Here is a 17,618-nt window from a genome sequence, read left to right as displayed (position 1 = left end):
AGAGCAGCTCAGTCAGCACAGAGCTGGGGCTGGAATCTGGGAGAGGGGCCGCAGGCAGCGGGCCTGGCAAAGGGGCACAAGCTTCACAATACAAGCTGCTTTCAAATGCACAATTGTTTCCTACAGACAGCCTTGGTCACTCTGCAAAAAAAAAACTGTTTAACAATTCATCATAACTCCCCTGCTTTAGGAGAGGCGTCGAGTGCAAAAGCAAGGAAGTTATGATGAAACTGTGTAAAAGACTGGAGTCAGCTGTGGCTCAGTGGATAGCAGAGTCAAAAGGTTGTGGGTTCAAATCCCGCTCCAGGGACTTGAGCACATAAAGCGAGGCTGATGGAGCACCGCACTGTCGGAGGGGCAGTAATGAAGGAGCGCTGCAGTGTCGGAGGTGCCGTCTTACGGATGAGACGTTAAACCGAGGCCCCCGTCTGCCCCTTCAGGCGGATGTAAAAGATCCCGTGGTGCTATTTCGAAGAAGTTGTCCCCGGTGTTTTGAGCCCAATATTTATCCCTCAATCAACATGACGAAAAAACAGATTATCTGGTCATTATCACATTGCTGTTTGTGGGAGCTTCCTGTGCGCAAATTGGCTGCCGCGTTTCCCACATTACAACAGTGACTACACTTCAAAAATACTTCATTGGCTGTAAAGCGCTTTGGGACGTCCGGTGGTCGTGAAAGGCAGTTAAGAAGGCAAATGTTATGCTGGCCTTCATTACAAGAGGATTTGAGTACAGGAGTAAAGAAGTCTTACTCCAATTATATCTTCTTTCTTCTTAGGCAGTCCATCGGAACCGAAGATGACTTGCTTCCACATTTAAAATGTGTTCTCGGGTGTAAGGGTAAACCGGGAGAGCTTCTTCTCCCCGAGACGGACCCTCTGATATAAGGGGTCGACTGGATCCATGTTTATCTGTAATTTAAACAGAGGTCTGGTCGTCTTCCGAGCTCTTTCCCCTAGAGGAGAGGGTAGAATGGGGGTCTTTAGTGTTAAATGGTTTCACCTGGGTCCATTGCTTCCGCCGCATACCCATCGGTTCCTGTAGACAAACACACGTATCACTTGTCATTAATACAGTACATGGCCCCATCCAACGGGCCCCATTCCCTTTCTTCCGATAACTTGTGTCATTACTTGTTGACCTATTCTGGGGAACTTGTCTGGTTTAAGTCCAGCATTCTGCCTTTCTAGATCTTTAATCTGTTGTTGGTTCCTTACTTCTTTATTTAGTGCTTGTACCTCCTGATTTAGTTGTACTAAGTATCGCCTTAATCTATCTTGTACTGGTCCTGGTTCACCAGTCGCTGAAGGTAAGCATGCAGGTGAAGCAGGCGGTTAAGAAGGCAAATGGTATGTTGGCCTTCGTAGCGAGAGGATTCGAGTACAGGAACAAGGATGTCTTGCTGCAGTTGTACAGGACCTTGGTGAGACCACACCTTGAGTATTGTGTGCAGTTTTGTTTGCCTTATCTGAGGAAGGATGTTCTTGCCATGGATGGAGTGCAGCGAAGATTCACCAGGCTGATACCTGGGATGGCAGGAATGACGTATGAGGAGAGATTGGGTCGATTGGACTTATATTCGCTGGAGTTCAGAAGAATGAGAGGGGATCCCATTGAAACTTATAAAATTCTAACAGGACTAGACAGACGAGATGCAGGAAGGATGTTCCCGATGGTCGGGGAGTCCAGGACCAGGGGTCACAGTCTAAGGATAAGGGGTAGGCCATTTAGGACAGAGATGAGGAGGAATTTCTTCACCCAGAGAGTGGTGAACCTGTGGAATTCTCTACCACAGAAGGCAGTGGAGGCCAATTGATTAAATATATTCAAGAAGGAATTGGATATATTTCTTAAGGCTAAAGGGATCAAGGGATATGGAGAGAAGGCAGGAACAGGGTACTGAATTTGGATGATCAGCCATGATCTCATTCAATGGCTTCCTGTCTGCCAACCAGTTCTTTTTCCAAGTCAATACCTTGCCCCCAATCCCATGTGCCTTAACTTTACATGCTAATCTCTTATGTGGGACCATATCGAAAGCCTTCTGAAAGTCCAAATCCACCACATCCACTGGTTCTCCCTTATCTATTCTACCAGTTACATCCTCAAAAAATTCCAGTAGATTAATCAAGCACGATTTACCTTTTGTAAATCCATGTTGACTTTGTCCGATCCTGCCACTGTTTTCCAACTGCTCTGCGATTACATCCTTTATAATAGACTCTAGCATTTTCCCCACTACCGATGGGTATGCGATGGAAGAAATGGACCCAGGTATAATTTCCCGTTTTCTCTCTACCACCTTTTTTGAATAGTGGGGTAACATTAACTACCCTCCAATCCATGTGAACTGTTCCAGAGTCTATCGAATTTTGGAAGATGACCAGCAATTCTGTCCCTCTAGTGCTACTTGTCTCTCCCAGTCCTCTCTTCACCTTGTTTCTCCTCTCTAATGTTTCATCCTGGTGCCCATCCCCGTGACAAATTAATTTAAACCCTCCCCCACAGCACTAGTTAACCGTCCCATGAGGACATTGGTCCCAGCTCTGTTGAGGTGCAACCCGTCCACCTTGGACAGGTCCCTCCTGCCCCAGAACTGGTCCCTCCTGCCCCAGGAATCTGAAGTCCTGCAATATTTCTCTTTCAGGTACTTATCCAATTCCCTTTTGAAAGCGGTGATTGAATCTGCCTCCACCACCCTTTCAGGCAGTGCATTCCAGATCCTCACCACTCGCTGCGTAAAAAAGTTTTTCCTCATGTCGCCTTTGGTTCTTTTGTCAATCCCCTTAAATCTGTGTCCTCTGGTTCTCGACCCCTCTGCCAATTGGAAGAGTTTCTCTCTATCTACTCTGTCCAGACCCCTCTTGATTTTGAACACCTCTATCAAATCTCCTCTCAGTCTTCTCTGCTCCAAGGAGAACAACCCCAGCTTCTCCAGTCTATCAATGTAACTGAAGTCCCTCATCCCCGGAATCATTCTCGTAAATCTTTTCTGCACCCTCTCTAAGGCCTTCACATCCTTCCTAAAGTGTGGTGCCCAGAATTGGACACAATACTCCAGTTGAGGCCGAACCAGTGTTTTATACAGTTTCATCATAATTTCACACTTTTGTACTCTATACCTCTATTCATGAAGCCCAGGTTCCCGTAAGCTTTCTTAACTGCTTTCTCAACCTGCCCTGCCACCTTCAATGATTTGTGCACATATACCCCCAGCTCTCTCTGTTCATGCACCCACTTTAGGATTGTACCCTTTAGTTTAGATTTCCTCTCCTCATTCTTTCTACCAAAATGTATCACTTCGCACTTTTCTGCATTAAATTTAATCTGCCACGTGTCCGCCCATTGCACCAGCCTGTCTATGTCCTCTTGAAGTCTATCACTATCCTCCTCACTGTTCACTATACTTCCAAGTTCTGTGTCATCTGCAAATTTTGAAATTGTGCCTTGTACACCCACATCCAAGTCTTTAATATAGATCAAGAAAAGCAGTGGTCCTAGAACCGACCCCTGGGGAACACCACTGTGTACCTTCCTCCAGTCTGAAAAACAACCGTTCACCACTACTCGCTGTTTCCTGTCACTTAGCCAATTCCCTATCCATGCAGCTACTGTCCCTTTTATTCCATGGGCTTCAACTTTGCTGGTAAGTCTGTTATGTGGCACTTTGTCGAAAGCCTTTTGGAAATCCATGCACACCACGTCAACTGCATTGCCCTCATCAACCCTCTCTGTTACCTCATCAAAAAGCTCCATCAAGTTGGTTGAACATGATTTGCCTTTAACAAATCCGTGCTGGCTTTCCTTAATTAATCCACACTGTTAATTTTGTCCCTGATTTTTGTTTCTAAAAGCTTCCCCACTACCGAGGTCAAACTGACTGGCCCAGGGTTGCTGGGTTTGTCCTTACACCCTTTTTTGAACAAGGATGAAACATTTGCAATTCTCCAGTCCTCTGGCACCACCCCAGTTTCTAATGAGGATTTGGAAGGTTATGGCCAGTACCTCCGCAATTTCTTCCTTCACTTCCCACAGCGTACTAGGATGCTTCCCATCCGGTCCTGGTGACTTATTTACTTTAAGTACAGCCAGCCTTTCTAGTACCTTGTCTTTATCAATTTTATCCCATCCAGTGTCTCCTCTACCTCCTCCTTCACTATGTCTGTGGCAGCATCTTCTTCCTTGGTGAACAAATGTAAGAAGTCACACAACACCAGGTTATAGTCCAACAGCTTTATTTGAAATCACAAGCTTTCGGAGCGCTGCTCCTTCTTCAGGTGAAGTGGAGAAATGCATAAAGACACAGCTTATATAGTCAGAGAATCATGTCAGATGTTTACAGGTAACCTTTCCAACTGCCATTTATCACACCTCGGCAGAGAGATAATCACAGCAATCAAAGGTGTGAATGGTGTCCAAACAGGTCAGTCAGGGAAACATTACATCTAAGAACAATGAGGTGGGGTCACAAGGGGTCAAATATTGCAGATGCTGCGGCCTTCGAGACACACGACAACGCAAAATCGTCGAGCAGAAACTGATAGCCAAGTTCCGCACCCATGAGGACGGCCTCAACCGAGATCTTGGGTTCATGTCACGCTACATGTAACCCCACCTGACGCAGGGTCATCCAGACTCGAGTCGACATTGGCTTGTTCTCTCTACACAGATGCGGCCGGACCTGCTGTGATTTCCAGCCAAAAAAAATGTTTTTTGCCTGTTTTTTTGTTTTTCATACAGACCCCAGCATCTGCAATATTTGACCCCTTGTGACCCCACCTCATTGTTCTTAGATGTAATGTTTCCCTGACTGACCTGTTTGGACACCATTCACACCTTTGACTGCTGTGATTATCTCTCTGCCGAGGTGTGATAAATGGCAGTTGGAAAGGTTACCTGTAAACATCTGACATGATTCTCTGATTATATAAGCTGTGTCTTTATGCATTTCTCCACTTCACCTGAAGAAGGAGCAGCGCTCCGAAAGCTTGTGATTTCAAATAAAGCTGTTGGACTATAACCTGGTGTTGTGTGACTTCTTACATTTGTCCACCCCAGTCCAACTCCAGCATCTCCACACCATTCCTTGGTGAAGACAGATGCAAAGTACTGATTTAGTACCTCAGCCTTACCCTCTGCCTCCGTGCGTAGGCCGCCTTTTTGGTCCCTAATCGGCCCCACCCCTCCTCTCACTACCTGTTTACTATTTATATGCCTATAGAAGACTTTTGGATTACCTTTTATGTTAGCTGCCATTCTATTCTCATGCCCTCTCTTTGCCCCTCGTATTTTCTTTTTCACTTCTCCTCTGAACTTTCTATATTCAGCCTGATTCTCAGATGTATTCTCGACCTGACATCTGTCATACATGCTCTTTTTCTGCTTCATCTTACTCTCTATCTGTTTCGTCATCCAGGGAGCTCTGACTTTAGTTGCCCTACATTTCCCCCTAGTGGGAATGTACCTCGACTGTACCTGAATTATTTCCTCTTTAAAGGCAGCCCATTGTTCCTCTACAGTTTTGCCTGCCAATCTTTGATTCCAATTTACCCAGGCCAGATCCATTCTCATCCCACTGAAATTGGCCTTGCCCCACAGTGCAGTGGATGCGCTCTAGACTGCATTCTCCCCCCGAAGTGTCGTCACCCTCACCGGGATTCAGCACTGAGAACCGGTTTGAGAGCGCCAGACTCTCGGGGGATTCCTGCACTGCCTTGCCTCCTCAAACCCTGTTGGGCAGCCACCCAGTTACAATTCCCACAAACTCTCTGTGGCTGCAGGGTGACCACCTCCTGGAACGTGCGCTCCAGGAAACCCTCAGCCTCCCGTCTGCCCAGCAGTGACTCCAGCCACTCCCCAAGCTCAGAGACCCTGAGCTCGAGTTCCAGCCACTGGAGGCGCTTCCTGCACACGCGGTTCACCGGGACACGTGGAGCGTCCCGGAGTTCCCGCATGGCACAGGAATTGCAGCCATCGGTCCCATCGTTTGGCTTAAAATCTGTCTACTTAAGCTATAGATATATCTGATGTGAGGTTAGTGTCCCCTTACCCCTGTTTATTATTCAATCAGTGATTGCCCCTTTGCCAGGCCTGCTGCCTGCGGCCCCTCTCCCAGATTCCAGCCCCAGCTCTGTGCTGACTGAGCTGCTCTCACCTGGGGACAGCGCGTCAAGAAGGAGTTTGATATATTTCTTAAGGCTAAAGAGATCAAGGAATATGGGGAGAAAGCAGGGACAGGGTACTGAGCTTGGATGATCAGCCATGATCTCATTGAATGGCGGAGCAGACTTGAGGGGGCTGAATGGCCTACTCCTGCTCCTATCTTCTATGTTACTGCTAATGAGAGGGAGGAACTGAAAGAAATCAGTATTTGTAGGGAAATGGTGTTCGGGAAATTGACGGGATTGAAGGCCGATAAATCCCCAGGGCCTGATAATCTACATCCTAGGGTACTTAAGGAAGTGGCCCTAGAAATAGTAGATGCATTGCTGGTCATCTTCCAAAATTTGATAGACTCTGGAACCGCCTATCAAATCTCATCTTGGCCTTCTCTGCTCTCAGGAGAACAACCCCAGCTTCTCCAGTCTATCCACGGAACTGTCATCCCTCATCCCTGGAACCATTCTAGTAAATATCTCTGCACCCTCTCCAAAGCCTTCACATCCTTCCTAAAGTGTGCTGCCCAGAATTGGACACAATATTGCCCTGGGGCTGAACTCGTGTTTTATAAAGGTTTAGCATAACTTCCTGGCTTTTGTACTCTCTGCCTCTATTTATAAAGCCCAGGACACTATGAGCTTTATTAACTGCTTTGTTAACCTGTCCTGCCACCTTTAAAGAATTGAGCACAAGCTCCCTTGTAGCACCCACTTTAAAATTGTACCATTTAGCAGGTATTTTCTCTCCTTATCCTAGCAAAATGTATCAGCTCACACTTTTCTGTGCTGAATTTTATCTACACTCCTTTTACAGGGTTTTAGAAGTGGAGCATTTACAGACAGGAAGATCAGACCAGACATCACGTCAAGAACAGACAGAGTCGCTCAATTCATCAGGACCTGATTCAATCGCTCCTCCAATCTGCTGGCACCCCAGAGAGTTCACACTGATGAGAGACCTTTTAAATGTTCTGAGTGTGGGAAGAGCTTCAAAATCTACAAGTACCCAAAGAGACACCAGTGGCTACACACTGGGGAGAGCCCGTTCACCGGCCCCGTGTGTGGAAGGGATTCACTCAGTCATCCGCTCCGATGATACACCAGCAAATTCACACTAGGGAGAGACCTTTAACCCACTCCGTGTGTGGGAAGGGATTAATTGCACCATCCGTGCTGCTGAGACACCAGCTTGTCCACACCGATGAGAGACCGTTGACCTGCTCTGTGTTTTTGAAGCGATTCTCTCATTCTGCCACCCTCCTGAGACACCAGCTTGTTCACATTAAATGTTCTGACTGTGGGAAGAGATTTAAAAGGTCCCGGGATCTGAAGAGACACCAGCTGGAGAGAGCAGGAGAGATTCTGTTCACTTGCTCAGTGTGTGGGAAGAGATTCACTCGGTCCTCAAATCTGCTGGCACACCAGCGAGTTCACACTGGGGAGAGGCCGGTGAAACATTCCGACTGTGGGTAAAGCTTTCAAAGGTCCCAGGAGCTGAAGGGACACCAGCTGGAGAGAGCAGGAAAGAGGCCATTCACCCACTCCATGTGTGGGAAGGGATTCACTCAGTCATCAAGCCTGGTGAGACACCAGCAAGTTCACACTGGGGAGAGACCGTTCACCTGCTCTGTGTGTGGGAAGGGATTCACTCAGTCATCCCACCTACTGACACACCAGCAAGTTCACACTGGGGAGAGGCCATTCACCTGCTCCGTGTGTGGGAAGGGATTCACTCAGTCATCCAACCTGTTGAGACACCAGCGATACCACACTGATGAGAGACCATTTAAATGTTCTGACTGTGGGAAGAGCTTTAAAACCTCTGGGGATCTGAAGCAACACCAGCGAGTTCACTCCGATCAGAGACCATTTACATGTTCTGTCTGTGGGATGAGCTTTAAAAGCGGTGGGATTTTGAACGGACACCAGCGAGTTCACACTGGGGAGAGGCCATTCACCTGCTCTGTGGGTGGGAAGGGATTCACTTACCCATCCCACCTGCTGACCCACCAGCGAGTTCACACTGATGAGAGACCATTTCAATGTTCTGACTGTGGTAAGAGCTTTAAATGTTCGAAGGGCCTGAAGAGACACCAGCTGGAGAGAGAAGGAAAGTGACCATTCACCTGCTCCGTGTGTGCCCTGGAGACAGCTGGGGTGACATGAACATGGAATGGATGAATGTTTTATAAATTCTTGTACTGCTGTTTAATCTTTAAGACTTGTGCTGATGATTCCCTTTGATTGACTGTTCATGGTGTTACATAGAAACATAGAAGATAGGAGCAGGAGTCGGCCATTCGGCCCCTCGAGCCTGCTCCGCCATTCAATGAGATCATGGCTGGTCATCCAAACTCAGTACCCGGTCCCTGCTTTCTCCCCATATCCCTTGATCCCCTTAGCCTTAAGAAATATATCCAACTCCTTCTTGAATATATTTAATGAATTGGCCTCTACTGCCTTCTGTGGTAGAGAATTCCACAGGTTCACCACTCTCTGGGTGAAGAAATTCCTCCTCATTTCAGTCCTAAATGGCTTACTCCTTATCCCTAGACTGTGACCCCTAGTTCTGGACTCCCCGACCATCGGGAACATCCTTCCTGCATCTAGTCTGTCTAGTCCTGTTAGTATTTTATAAGTTTCAATGAGATCTCCTCTCATTCTTCTAAACTCCAGCGAGTACAAGCCCAATCGACCCAATCTCTCCTCATACGTCATTCCTGCCATCCCAGGTATCAGCCTGGTGAATCTTCACTGCTCTCCTTCCATGGCAAGAACACCCTTCCTCAGATAAGGTGACCAAAACTGCACACAATACTCAAGATGTGGTCTCACCAAGGCCCTGAACAACTGCAGCAAGACATCCTTGTTCCTGTACTCAAACCCTCTCGCTACAAAAGCCAACATACCGTTTGCCTTCTTAACCGCCTGCTGCACCTGCATGCTTTCCTTCAGCAACTGGTGCACAAGGATGCCCAGGTCTCGTTGCACTTCCCCTTCTCCCAATCTGTTGCCATTCAGATAATAGTCTGCCTTTCTGTTTTTGGCACCAAAGTGGATAACCTTGCATTTATCCACGTTATATTGCATCTGCCATGCTTCTGCCCAATCACCCAACCTGTCCAAATCATACTGGAGTTTCTCGGCATCCTCCTCACAGTACACAAGCCCACCATAGAATGTACAGCACAGAAACAGGCCATTCGGCCCAACTGGTCCATGCCAGTGTTTATGCCCCACACTTCTTCAATTAACCCAATTAACATCTCCTCCCATTCCTTTCTCCCTCGTGTGGCTTCCCCATAAATCCATCTATGCTGTTCACCTCAACTACTCCTTGTGGTAACGAGTTCCCCATTCTCACCATTCTCTGGGTAAAGACATTTCCCCTGAATTCCCTCCTGGATTTATTCGTGACTATTATATTTATGGCCCCATAAATATGATGAGATTTTGTTAAGCTGACCAGTATGTTGTTGTACTTTGTCTTTTTCTGATGAATGAAACATTACTGAGCCCCTGTACCCATGTTATGGGATGAAGTGCCAGACAAGTGAAGGCACAACGTCTGGGTGTGAATCTGATAATAACCTCACGGACCGTATAGGTGTGATAACCAGATGGGCTTGTGGTTATAGTCTGGTCACAGATGGACTAAATTCCCTGAATTAGCAGGAGTTCAGGAGGCGGTCAACAGACGGGTCCAAACAATCCCATTTCCTGAGCGGTAACCAAGCTTGTGTATAAGAACAGGCCACTTAAGCCGTTGTCAGTTGGAACAGACTCGAGAAGGTCGCGCGTGAATCCACTGTACTTCTATTCTCCAGATTGAGGGAATTATCACCCGATCTGTGTTATGCAGCGCTCTTAATAAAGCCTGGAGAGACAATTTGTGTTCTTGTGAGCTTGATTATCTGATATCCGAAACCCTAGGACTCCTGATCATTAGAGTCAGCCTCAGTGTGTGGAAAGGGATTCCCTGGTGTATCCCACCCACTGACACACCAGAGTGTCCACAGTGTGACTGCGGTGGGTCGATTCCACTGTTTCCGATGCCTTTAATCACATCCAGGACTGAACCATGTTAATTCAGGCAACTGGGGCTTGTAAATGTTAAGAGCCCCCAATAACTGGGCTGGATTTAAAGATTATTCCCTGTTCTCTCAGTACTAGTGAGCAGAGAGAAGCTGATGTTATAGAATCATAGAGCACAGTAGGATGCCTTTTGGCCCATCGTGCTGGTGCTGGCTCTCTGAAAGAGCGATGCAATTAGTCCCACTGCCCTGCTCTTTCCCACAGCCCTGCAAATTTCTGCTTTTAGTGTATATCCAATAAGAACATAAGAAATAGGAGCAGAAGTAGGCCATACGGCCCCTCGGGCCTGCTCCGCCATTCAATAGGATCATGGCTGATCTGAATCTAGACTCACGTACACTTCCCTGCCCTCTCCCCATAACCCCTAATTCCCTTAACTGCTAGGAAAATGTCTATCTCCATTTTAAATTTATTTAATGTTGCAGCTTCCACAGCTCTCTGGGGTAGCAAATTCCATAGATTTACTACCCTCTGAGTGAAGAAGTTTCTTCTCATCTCAGTTTTGAAAGGGCAGCCCCTTATTCTAAGATTATGCCCCCTAGTTCTAGTCTCACCCCTCAGTGGAAACATCCTCACCGCATCCACCCGATCAAGCCCCCTCACAATCTTATATGTTTCGATAAGATCGCCTCTCATTCTTCTGAACTCCAATGAGTAGAGTCCCAACCTACTCAACCTTTCCTCATACGTCAACCCCCTCACCTCTGGAATCAACCGAGTGAACCTTCTCTGAACCGCCTCGAGAGCAAGTATATCTTTTCTTAAATATGGAAACCAAAACTGCACGCAGTATTCCAGGTGTGGCCTCACCAATACCCTGTATAACTGCAGCAAGACTTCCCTGTTTTTATACTCCATCCCCCTTGCAATAAAAGCCAAGATTCCATTGGCCTTCCTGATCACCTGCTGCACCTGCATACTAACTTTTTGTGTTTCATGCACCAGGACCCCCAGATCCCTTTGTACTGTAGCACTTTGCAGTTTCTCTCCATTTAGATAATAACTTGCTCTTTGATTTTTTCTGCCAAAGTGCATAACCTCACACTTTCCAACATTATATTGCATCTGCCAAATCTCTGCCCACTCACTTAGCCTGTCTATGTCCTTTTGCAGGTTTTTTACGTCTTCCTCACTCACTGCTTTCCCTCCCATCTTTGTATCGTCGGCAAACTTGGATATGTTGCACTCGGTCCCTCCCTCCAAATCGTTAATATAGATTGTAAAGAGTTGGGGTCCCAGCACTGACCCCTGCGGAACACCACTAGTTACTGATTGCCAGCCTGAGAATGAACCATTTATCCCAACTCTTTGTTTTCTGTTAGATAGCCAATCTTCCACCCATGCCAGTATATTACCCCCAATCCCGTGATTTCTTATCTTGATCAGTAATCTTTTGTGTGGAACCTTGTCAAATGCCTTTTGGAAGTCCAAATACACTACATCCACTGGTTCCCCTTTATCCACCCTGTATGTTACATCCTCAAAGAATTCGAGCAAATTTGTCAAACATGACTTCCCCTTCATAAAACCATGCTGACTCTGTCCCATTAAATTATGTTTATCCAAATGCTCTGTTACTGTTTCCTTAATAATGGACTCCAACATTTTGCCAACCACAGATGTTAGGCTAACTGGTCTATAGTTTCCAGCTTTTTGTCTATTCCCCTTCTTAAAAACGGGTGTTACATTAGCAGTTTTCCAATCTGCCGGGACCTTTCCTGAGTCCAGGGAGTTCTGGAAAATGATCACCAATGCATCCACAATCCCTACCGCCACTTCTCTCAAGACCCTAGGATGTAGGCCATCAGGTCCGGGGGATTTATCCGCCTTAAGTCCCATTATTTTACTGAGTACCATCTCCTTAGTGATTTTAATCGTGTTTAGCTCCCCCCCCCCCCCCAATTGCCCCCTGTTTGTCCAGTGTTGGGATATTTTTAGTGTCCTCTCCTGTAAAGACTGATACAAAATATTTGTTCAGCGTCTTTGCCAACTCCATGTTCCCTACCACTAGTTTCCCGGTCTCATCCTCTAAGGGACCAACGTTCACTTTAGCCACCCTTTTTCTTTTTATATAGCTGTAGAAGCTCTTGCTATCTGTTTTTATATTTTTTGCTAGTTTACTTTCATAATCTATCTTCCCTTTCTTAATTAATCTTTTAGTTATTGTTTGCTGGCTTTTAAATGCTTCCCAATCTTCTATCCTCCCACTAGATTTGGCTAATTTATAAGACCTTGTTTTCAGTCGAATACTATCCTTTATTACTTTACTAAGCCACGGATGGCTGTCTTTTCTTTTACTCCCCTTTTTCCTCAGTGGAATATATTTATCTTGAAAGATGTGAAATATCTCCTTGAATGTAGACCACTGCTCTTGTACCGTCTTACACTTCAATCTGTTTTCCCAGTCCACTTTAGTCAATTCTACTCTCATACCTTCATAGTCTCCTTTATTTAAGCTCAGTACGCTGGTTTGAGATCCAACTCTCTCACCCTCAAACTGAATTTGGAATTCAACCATATTATGGTCACTCATTCCAAGGGGATCCTTTACTAGGACATTTTTTATTAATCCTGTCTCATTACACAGGACCAGATCTAAGATTGCCTGCCCCCTGGTTGGTTCAGTTACATACTGCTCAAGGAACCCGTCCCTAATGCACTCTATGAACTCTTCCTCAATGCTGCCATGCCCAATTTGATTCGTCCAGTCAATATGAAAGTTAAAATCCCCCATGATTATACCTGTTCTCTTATTACAAGCCCCAACTATTTCCTGATTTATACTCCGACCAACAGAGTTGCAACTGTTAGGATGCCGATAGACTATGCCCACTAGTGACGTTTTCCCCTTATGATTCCTTACCTCCACCCAAACTGTTTCACTATCCTGATCCTTTGACCCAATATCATTTCTGACTATTGCAGTGATTCCATCCTTGATTAACATAGCAACCCCACCTCCCTTTCCTTCCTGTCTGTCCTTCCTAATTGTCAAATACCCTTGTATGTTTCGTTCCCAGTCATGATTATCTTGCAGCCATGTTTCCGTAATGGCCACCAGATCATACCCATGTGTAGTTATTTGCACCATCAACTCGTCAATTTTGTTGCGAATGCTGCGTGCATTCAGATAAAGAACTTTCAAATATGTTTTCTGACAATTTATTCCTGCTTTTACCCCTTTTACTACTTTACCTTTATCATCATACATTCTGTCCCTTCCTGACACGCTCTGGTTTTTAATTCCCCCACTGCTACCTTGCTCTATTGCCTTCTCCGCTATCATTTTTATTTTTCGCTCTACCCCCCCACTAATTAGTTTAAAGCCCTCTCTACAGCCCTAGTTATTCAATTCGCCAGGATTCTAGTCCCAGCACTGGCCAAGTGAAGTCCATCCCAACGGAACAGCTCTCGCCTGTCCCAGTACTGATGCCAGTGTCCCAGGAAGCAAAACCCATTTCTCCCACACCAGTCTTTGAGCCACGCATTTAACTCTCTAATTTTATTTACCCTAGCTAAATTTGCACGTGGCTCAGGTAGTAATCCAGAGATTATTACCCTTGTGGTTCTGCTTTTTAATTTGGCCCCTAGCTGCTCAAACTCCTTCAGCAGAACCTCCTTCCTTGTCCTACCTATGTCATTGGTACCAACATGGACCACGACAACTGGATCCTCCCCCTCCCACTCCAAGTTTCTCTCCAGCCCAGAGGAGATGTCCTTAACCCTGGCACCGGGCAGGCAACACAGCCTTCAGGACTCTCGCTCTCGGCTGCAAAGAACTCTATCTATCCCCCTAACGATACTATCCCCTACCACTACAACATTTCTTTTAACTCCCCCCACTTGAATGGCCCCCCACTCCACGGTGCTGTAGCCAGGTTGCTCATCCTCCCCGCAGTCCCTGTTCCCATCCTCACAGGGAGTAAGAGCCTCAAACCTGTTGGACAAGAGCAAGGGCTGCGGCTCCTCCAACACTAGGCAGCACGGTGGCATAGTGGTTAGCACTGTTGCCTCACAGCGCCAGGGACCCGGGTTCGAATCCGGCCTCGGGTGACTGTCTGTGTGGGGTTTGCACATTCTCCCCGTGTTTGCGTGGGTTTCCTCCGGGTGCTCCGGTTTCCTCCCACAGTCCAAAGATGTGCGGGTTAGGTTGATTGGCTATGATAAATTGACCCTTAGTGTTAGGGGGATTAAATACCTGGGGTTACGGGGATAGGGTGGGATATGCGTTGGTGTAGGGGTTACGGGGATCGGGTGGGATATGTGTCGGTGCAGGCTCGATGGGCCGAAATGGCCTCTATCTGCACTGTGGGGTTTCTGTGATTCTGTGATTCTGTGACTACCTCCTGGATCCCCGTAACTGCCTCACTTCTAGTCACACCATCCTGACCCTGACCACGGACTACATCTGAATTAATTAATCTAATTGGTGTGACTACCTCCTGATACAGAGTCCAAGTAACTCTCCCCCTCCCTGATGTGTCTCAGTGTTTGAAGCTCGGACTCCAGCTCTTCAACACGGAGCTGGAATTCCTCGAGCAGCCAACACTTACTGCAAATGTGATCACCGTGAGCATCAATGGTGTCCACCAGCTCCCACATATTGCAGCAGCAACACATCACCTGATCTCCCATTCTATGTAATTAATTAAATTTATTAATATTATTTTTAAATACCCTCTGCCCCGATTCTAGATGATGAATATCGCACCTTAGAAACTATAAACCACAGAGTTTAAGCTTAAAAAGACAGAAATACTTACCAACAAATCACTTACCCGCTTTCTGGTGACGTTACACTTGGATTACTTTTTACCTCTCTCCTTCCCTCTGAGGTCCGAGACGGGCGACTGGGTCTCTGAAGCTTTTGCAAACTTCCCGCTCGCGCCTCCCGCCGACACCCGCGGTCTGAGGCCTTACCTGGGTCTCTGAAGCCTTTTTAAGCTTCCCGCTCGCGCCTCCCTTTTGAAAGTTACTATTGAATCTGCTTCCACCTCCCATTCAGGCAGTGCATTCCAGATCATCACAATTCGCTGTGTAAAAAAAGTCTCCTCATTTCCTCTCTAGATTCTTTTTCCAATGATCTGAAATCTGTGTCCTCTCGTTACCGACCCTCCTGCCAGTGACAACAGCTTCTCCTTGTTTGCTCGATCAAAACCCCTCCTAATTTTGAGCCCCTTGATCACATCTCCACTTAACCGTCTCTGCTCCAAGTTATATTGCCATTGTTCTGTGAATTGTTGCTGTGATCGAGGTGCTGGATGTCCGTGCCTGGGGAATGGGACATTCTATCCTCGTGAGCACCGAGTGTCAGCATCCAGCAATCTCTGGTCAGGGACTGTCTTTTTAAACTGCCTCACCTGAGCTTTTTGACTCCCTGATTTCATTATGAAACATTTCTGAGTTTTTGCAGAGTGACCAAGGCTGAACAGGTAAATGTGAGGTATTACATTTTGGTAGGAAGAATGGGGAGATCACTTATCACTGGGAGGGTGCGAGTCTAGGTGGGGTAGAGGAACAAAGGGATCTTGGAGTACAAATACACAAATTACTAAAAGTTGCGACACAGGTTAGCAAGGCCATAAAAAAAGCAAACCAAGCACTAGGGTTTATTTCTCGAGGGATAGAATTGAAAAGTAGTGAAGTTATGCTAAACCTGTATCGAACCTTGGTTAGACCACACTTGGAGTACTGCGTACAGTTCTGGTCGCCATATTATAAAAAGGATATAGAGGCACTGGAGAGGGTGCAGAGAAGATTTACAAGGATGATACCAGAAATGCGAGGGTATACATATCAGGAAAGGATGAACAGGCTGGGTCTCTTTTCTCTTGAAAACAGAAGGCTGAGGGGTGACCTAATAGAGGTCTTTAAAATTATGAAAAATGTTGATAGAGTGGATACAGAGAGAATGTTTCCACTTGTGGGGAAGAGCATAACTAGAGGCCTCAATATAAGATAGTCACCAAGAAATCCAATAGGGAATTCAGTAGAAACTTCTTTACCCAGAGAGTGGTGAGAATGTGGAACTCGCTGCCACAGGGAGAGGTTGAAGTGAATAGTATCGATGCATTTAAGGGGAGGCTAGACAAGCATATGAGGGAGAAGGGAATCGAGGGTTATGCTGATAGATTTAGATGAGGAAAGACGGGAGGAGGCTCGAGTGGAGCATAAACACCGGCATGGACTGGTTGGGCCGAATGGCCTGTTTCTGTGCCGTATATCCGATGTAATCCTATGTCAAGTATCCCAGCTGGCTTAGCTCCAGGCACTTTAGCTCAGTGGGCAGCACTCTCACCTCTGAGTCAGAAGGTCGTGGGTTCAAGTCCCAGTCCAGAGACTTGAGCATAAAAATCTAGGCTGACCCTCCAGTACTGAGAGAGTGCTGCGCTGTCAGAGGTGCCGTCTTTCGGATGAAATGTTAAACCGAGGCCCCCGTCTGCTCTTTCAGGTGGATGTAAAAGATCCCATGGCACTACATTGAAGGAGAGCAGGGGCACCTGACCGCAGGCAACGGGCGGGATTGACGTGTCCACTGACCAATAGGGAGAGAGATCGCGGGAGCTGTGGGTGGGTGACGTGTGTGGGGACGTCGTGATGTCATGACATCAACACCACTTGGTATTATTTACCTTTTGTAAATCCATGTTGACTTTGTCTGATCCGGTCACTGTTTTCCAAGTGCTCTGCTGTTACATCTTTTATAATGGACTCTAGCATTTTCCCCACTACCGATGTCAGGCTTACCGGTCTATAATTCCCTGTTTTCTCTCTACCACCTTTTTTGAATAGTGGGGTAACATTAGCTATCCTCCAATCCATGGGTACTGTTCCAGAGTCTATCGAATGTTGGAAGATGACCAACAATGCATCTACTATTTCTAGGGCCACTTCCTTAAGTACCCTAGGATGTAGATTATCAGGCCCTGGGGATTTATCAGCCTTCAATCCCGTCAATTTCCCTAACACCATTTTTCTACAAATACTGACTTCATTCAATTCCTCCCTCTCATTAGACCCTATGTACACCGACATCTCTGGGAAGTTATTTGTGTCCTCCTTTGTGAAGACAGAACAAAAGTATGTATTTAATTAGTCTGCCTTTTCTTTGTTCCCCATTATAAATTCCCCTGATTCTGACTGCAAGGGAGCTACGCTTGACTTCACCAATCTTCCTCTTCACATATCTATAGAAGCTTTTACAGTCAGTTTTTATGTTCCTTGCAAGCTTACTCTCATGATCTATTTTCCCCCTCTTAATTAATCCCTTTGTCCTTCGCTGAATCCTAAACTGCTCCCATTCCTCAGGTTTGCTGCTTTTTCTGGCCAAATTAAATGTCCTCCTTGGATCTTATGCTATCA

General features: G+C 46.4%; 1 protein-coding gene across 1 annotated transcript in view; it reads left to right on the top strand.

Annotated features, from left to right (window-relative positions):
- LOC147084106 (uncharacterized) overlaps window positions 1–17,618 on the top strand; it is a 77,664-nt gene that overhangs the window by 36,809 nt on the left and 23,237 nt on the right. Inside the window, exon 2 of the mRNA XM_085979886.1 lies at window positions 7,099–7,218. Within this exon, the coding sequence (XP_085836012.1) occupies window positions 7,099–7,218 (120 nt within the window). The remainder of the gene's footprint in view (window positions 1–7,098; window positions 7,219–17,618) is intronic.

This window comes from Somniosus microcephalus, unplaced genomic scaffold (assembly GCF_052327205.1).
Source record: "Somniosus microcephalus isolate GS21.2 unplaced genomic scaffold, FLI_Smic_1.0 scaffold2, whole genome shotgun sequence".
Taxonomy (NCBI): domain Eukaryota; kingdom Metazoa; phylum Chordata; class Chondrichthyes; order Squaliformes; family Somniosidae; genus Somniosus; species Somniosus microcephalus.
The sequence above is the reverse complement of the archived record's forward strand: the minus strand, read 5'-3'. Positions and strand labels throughout refer to the sequence as shown.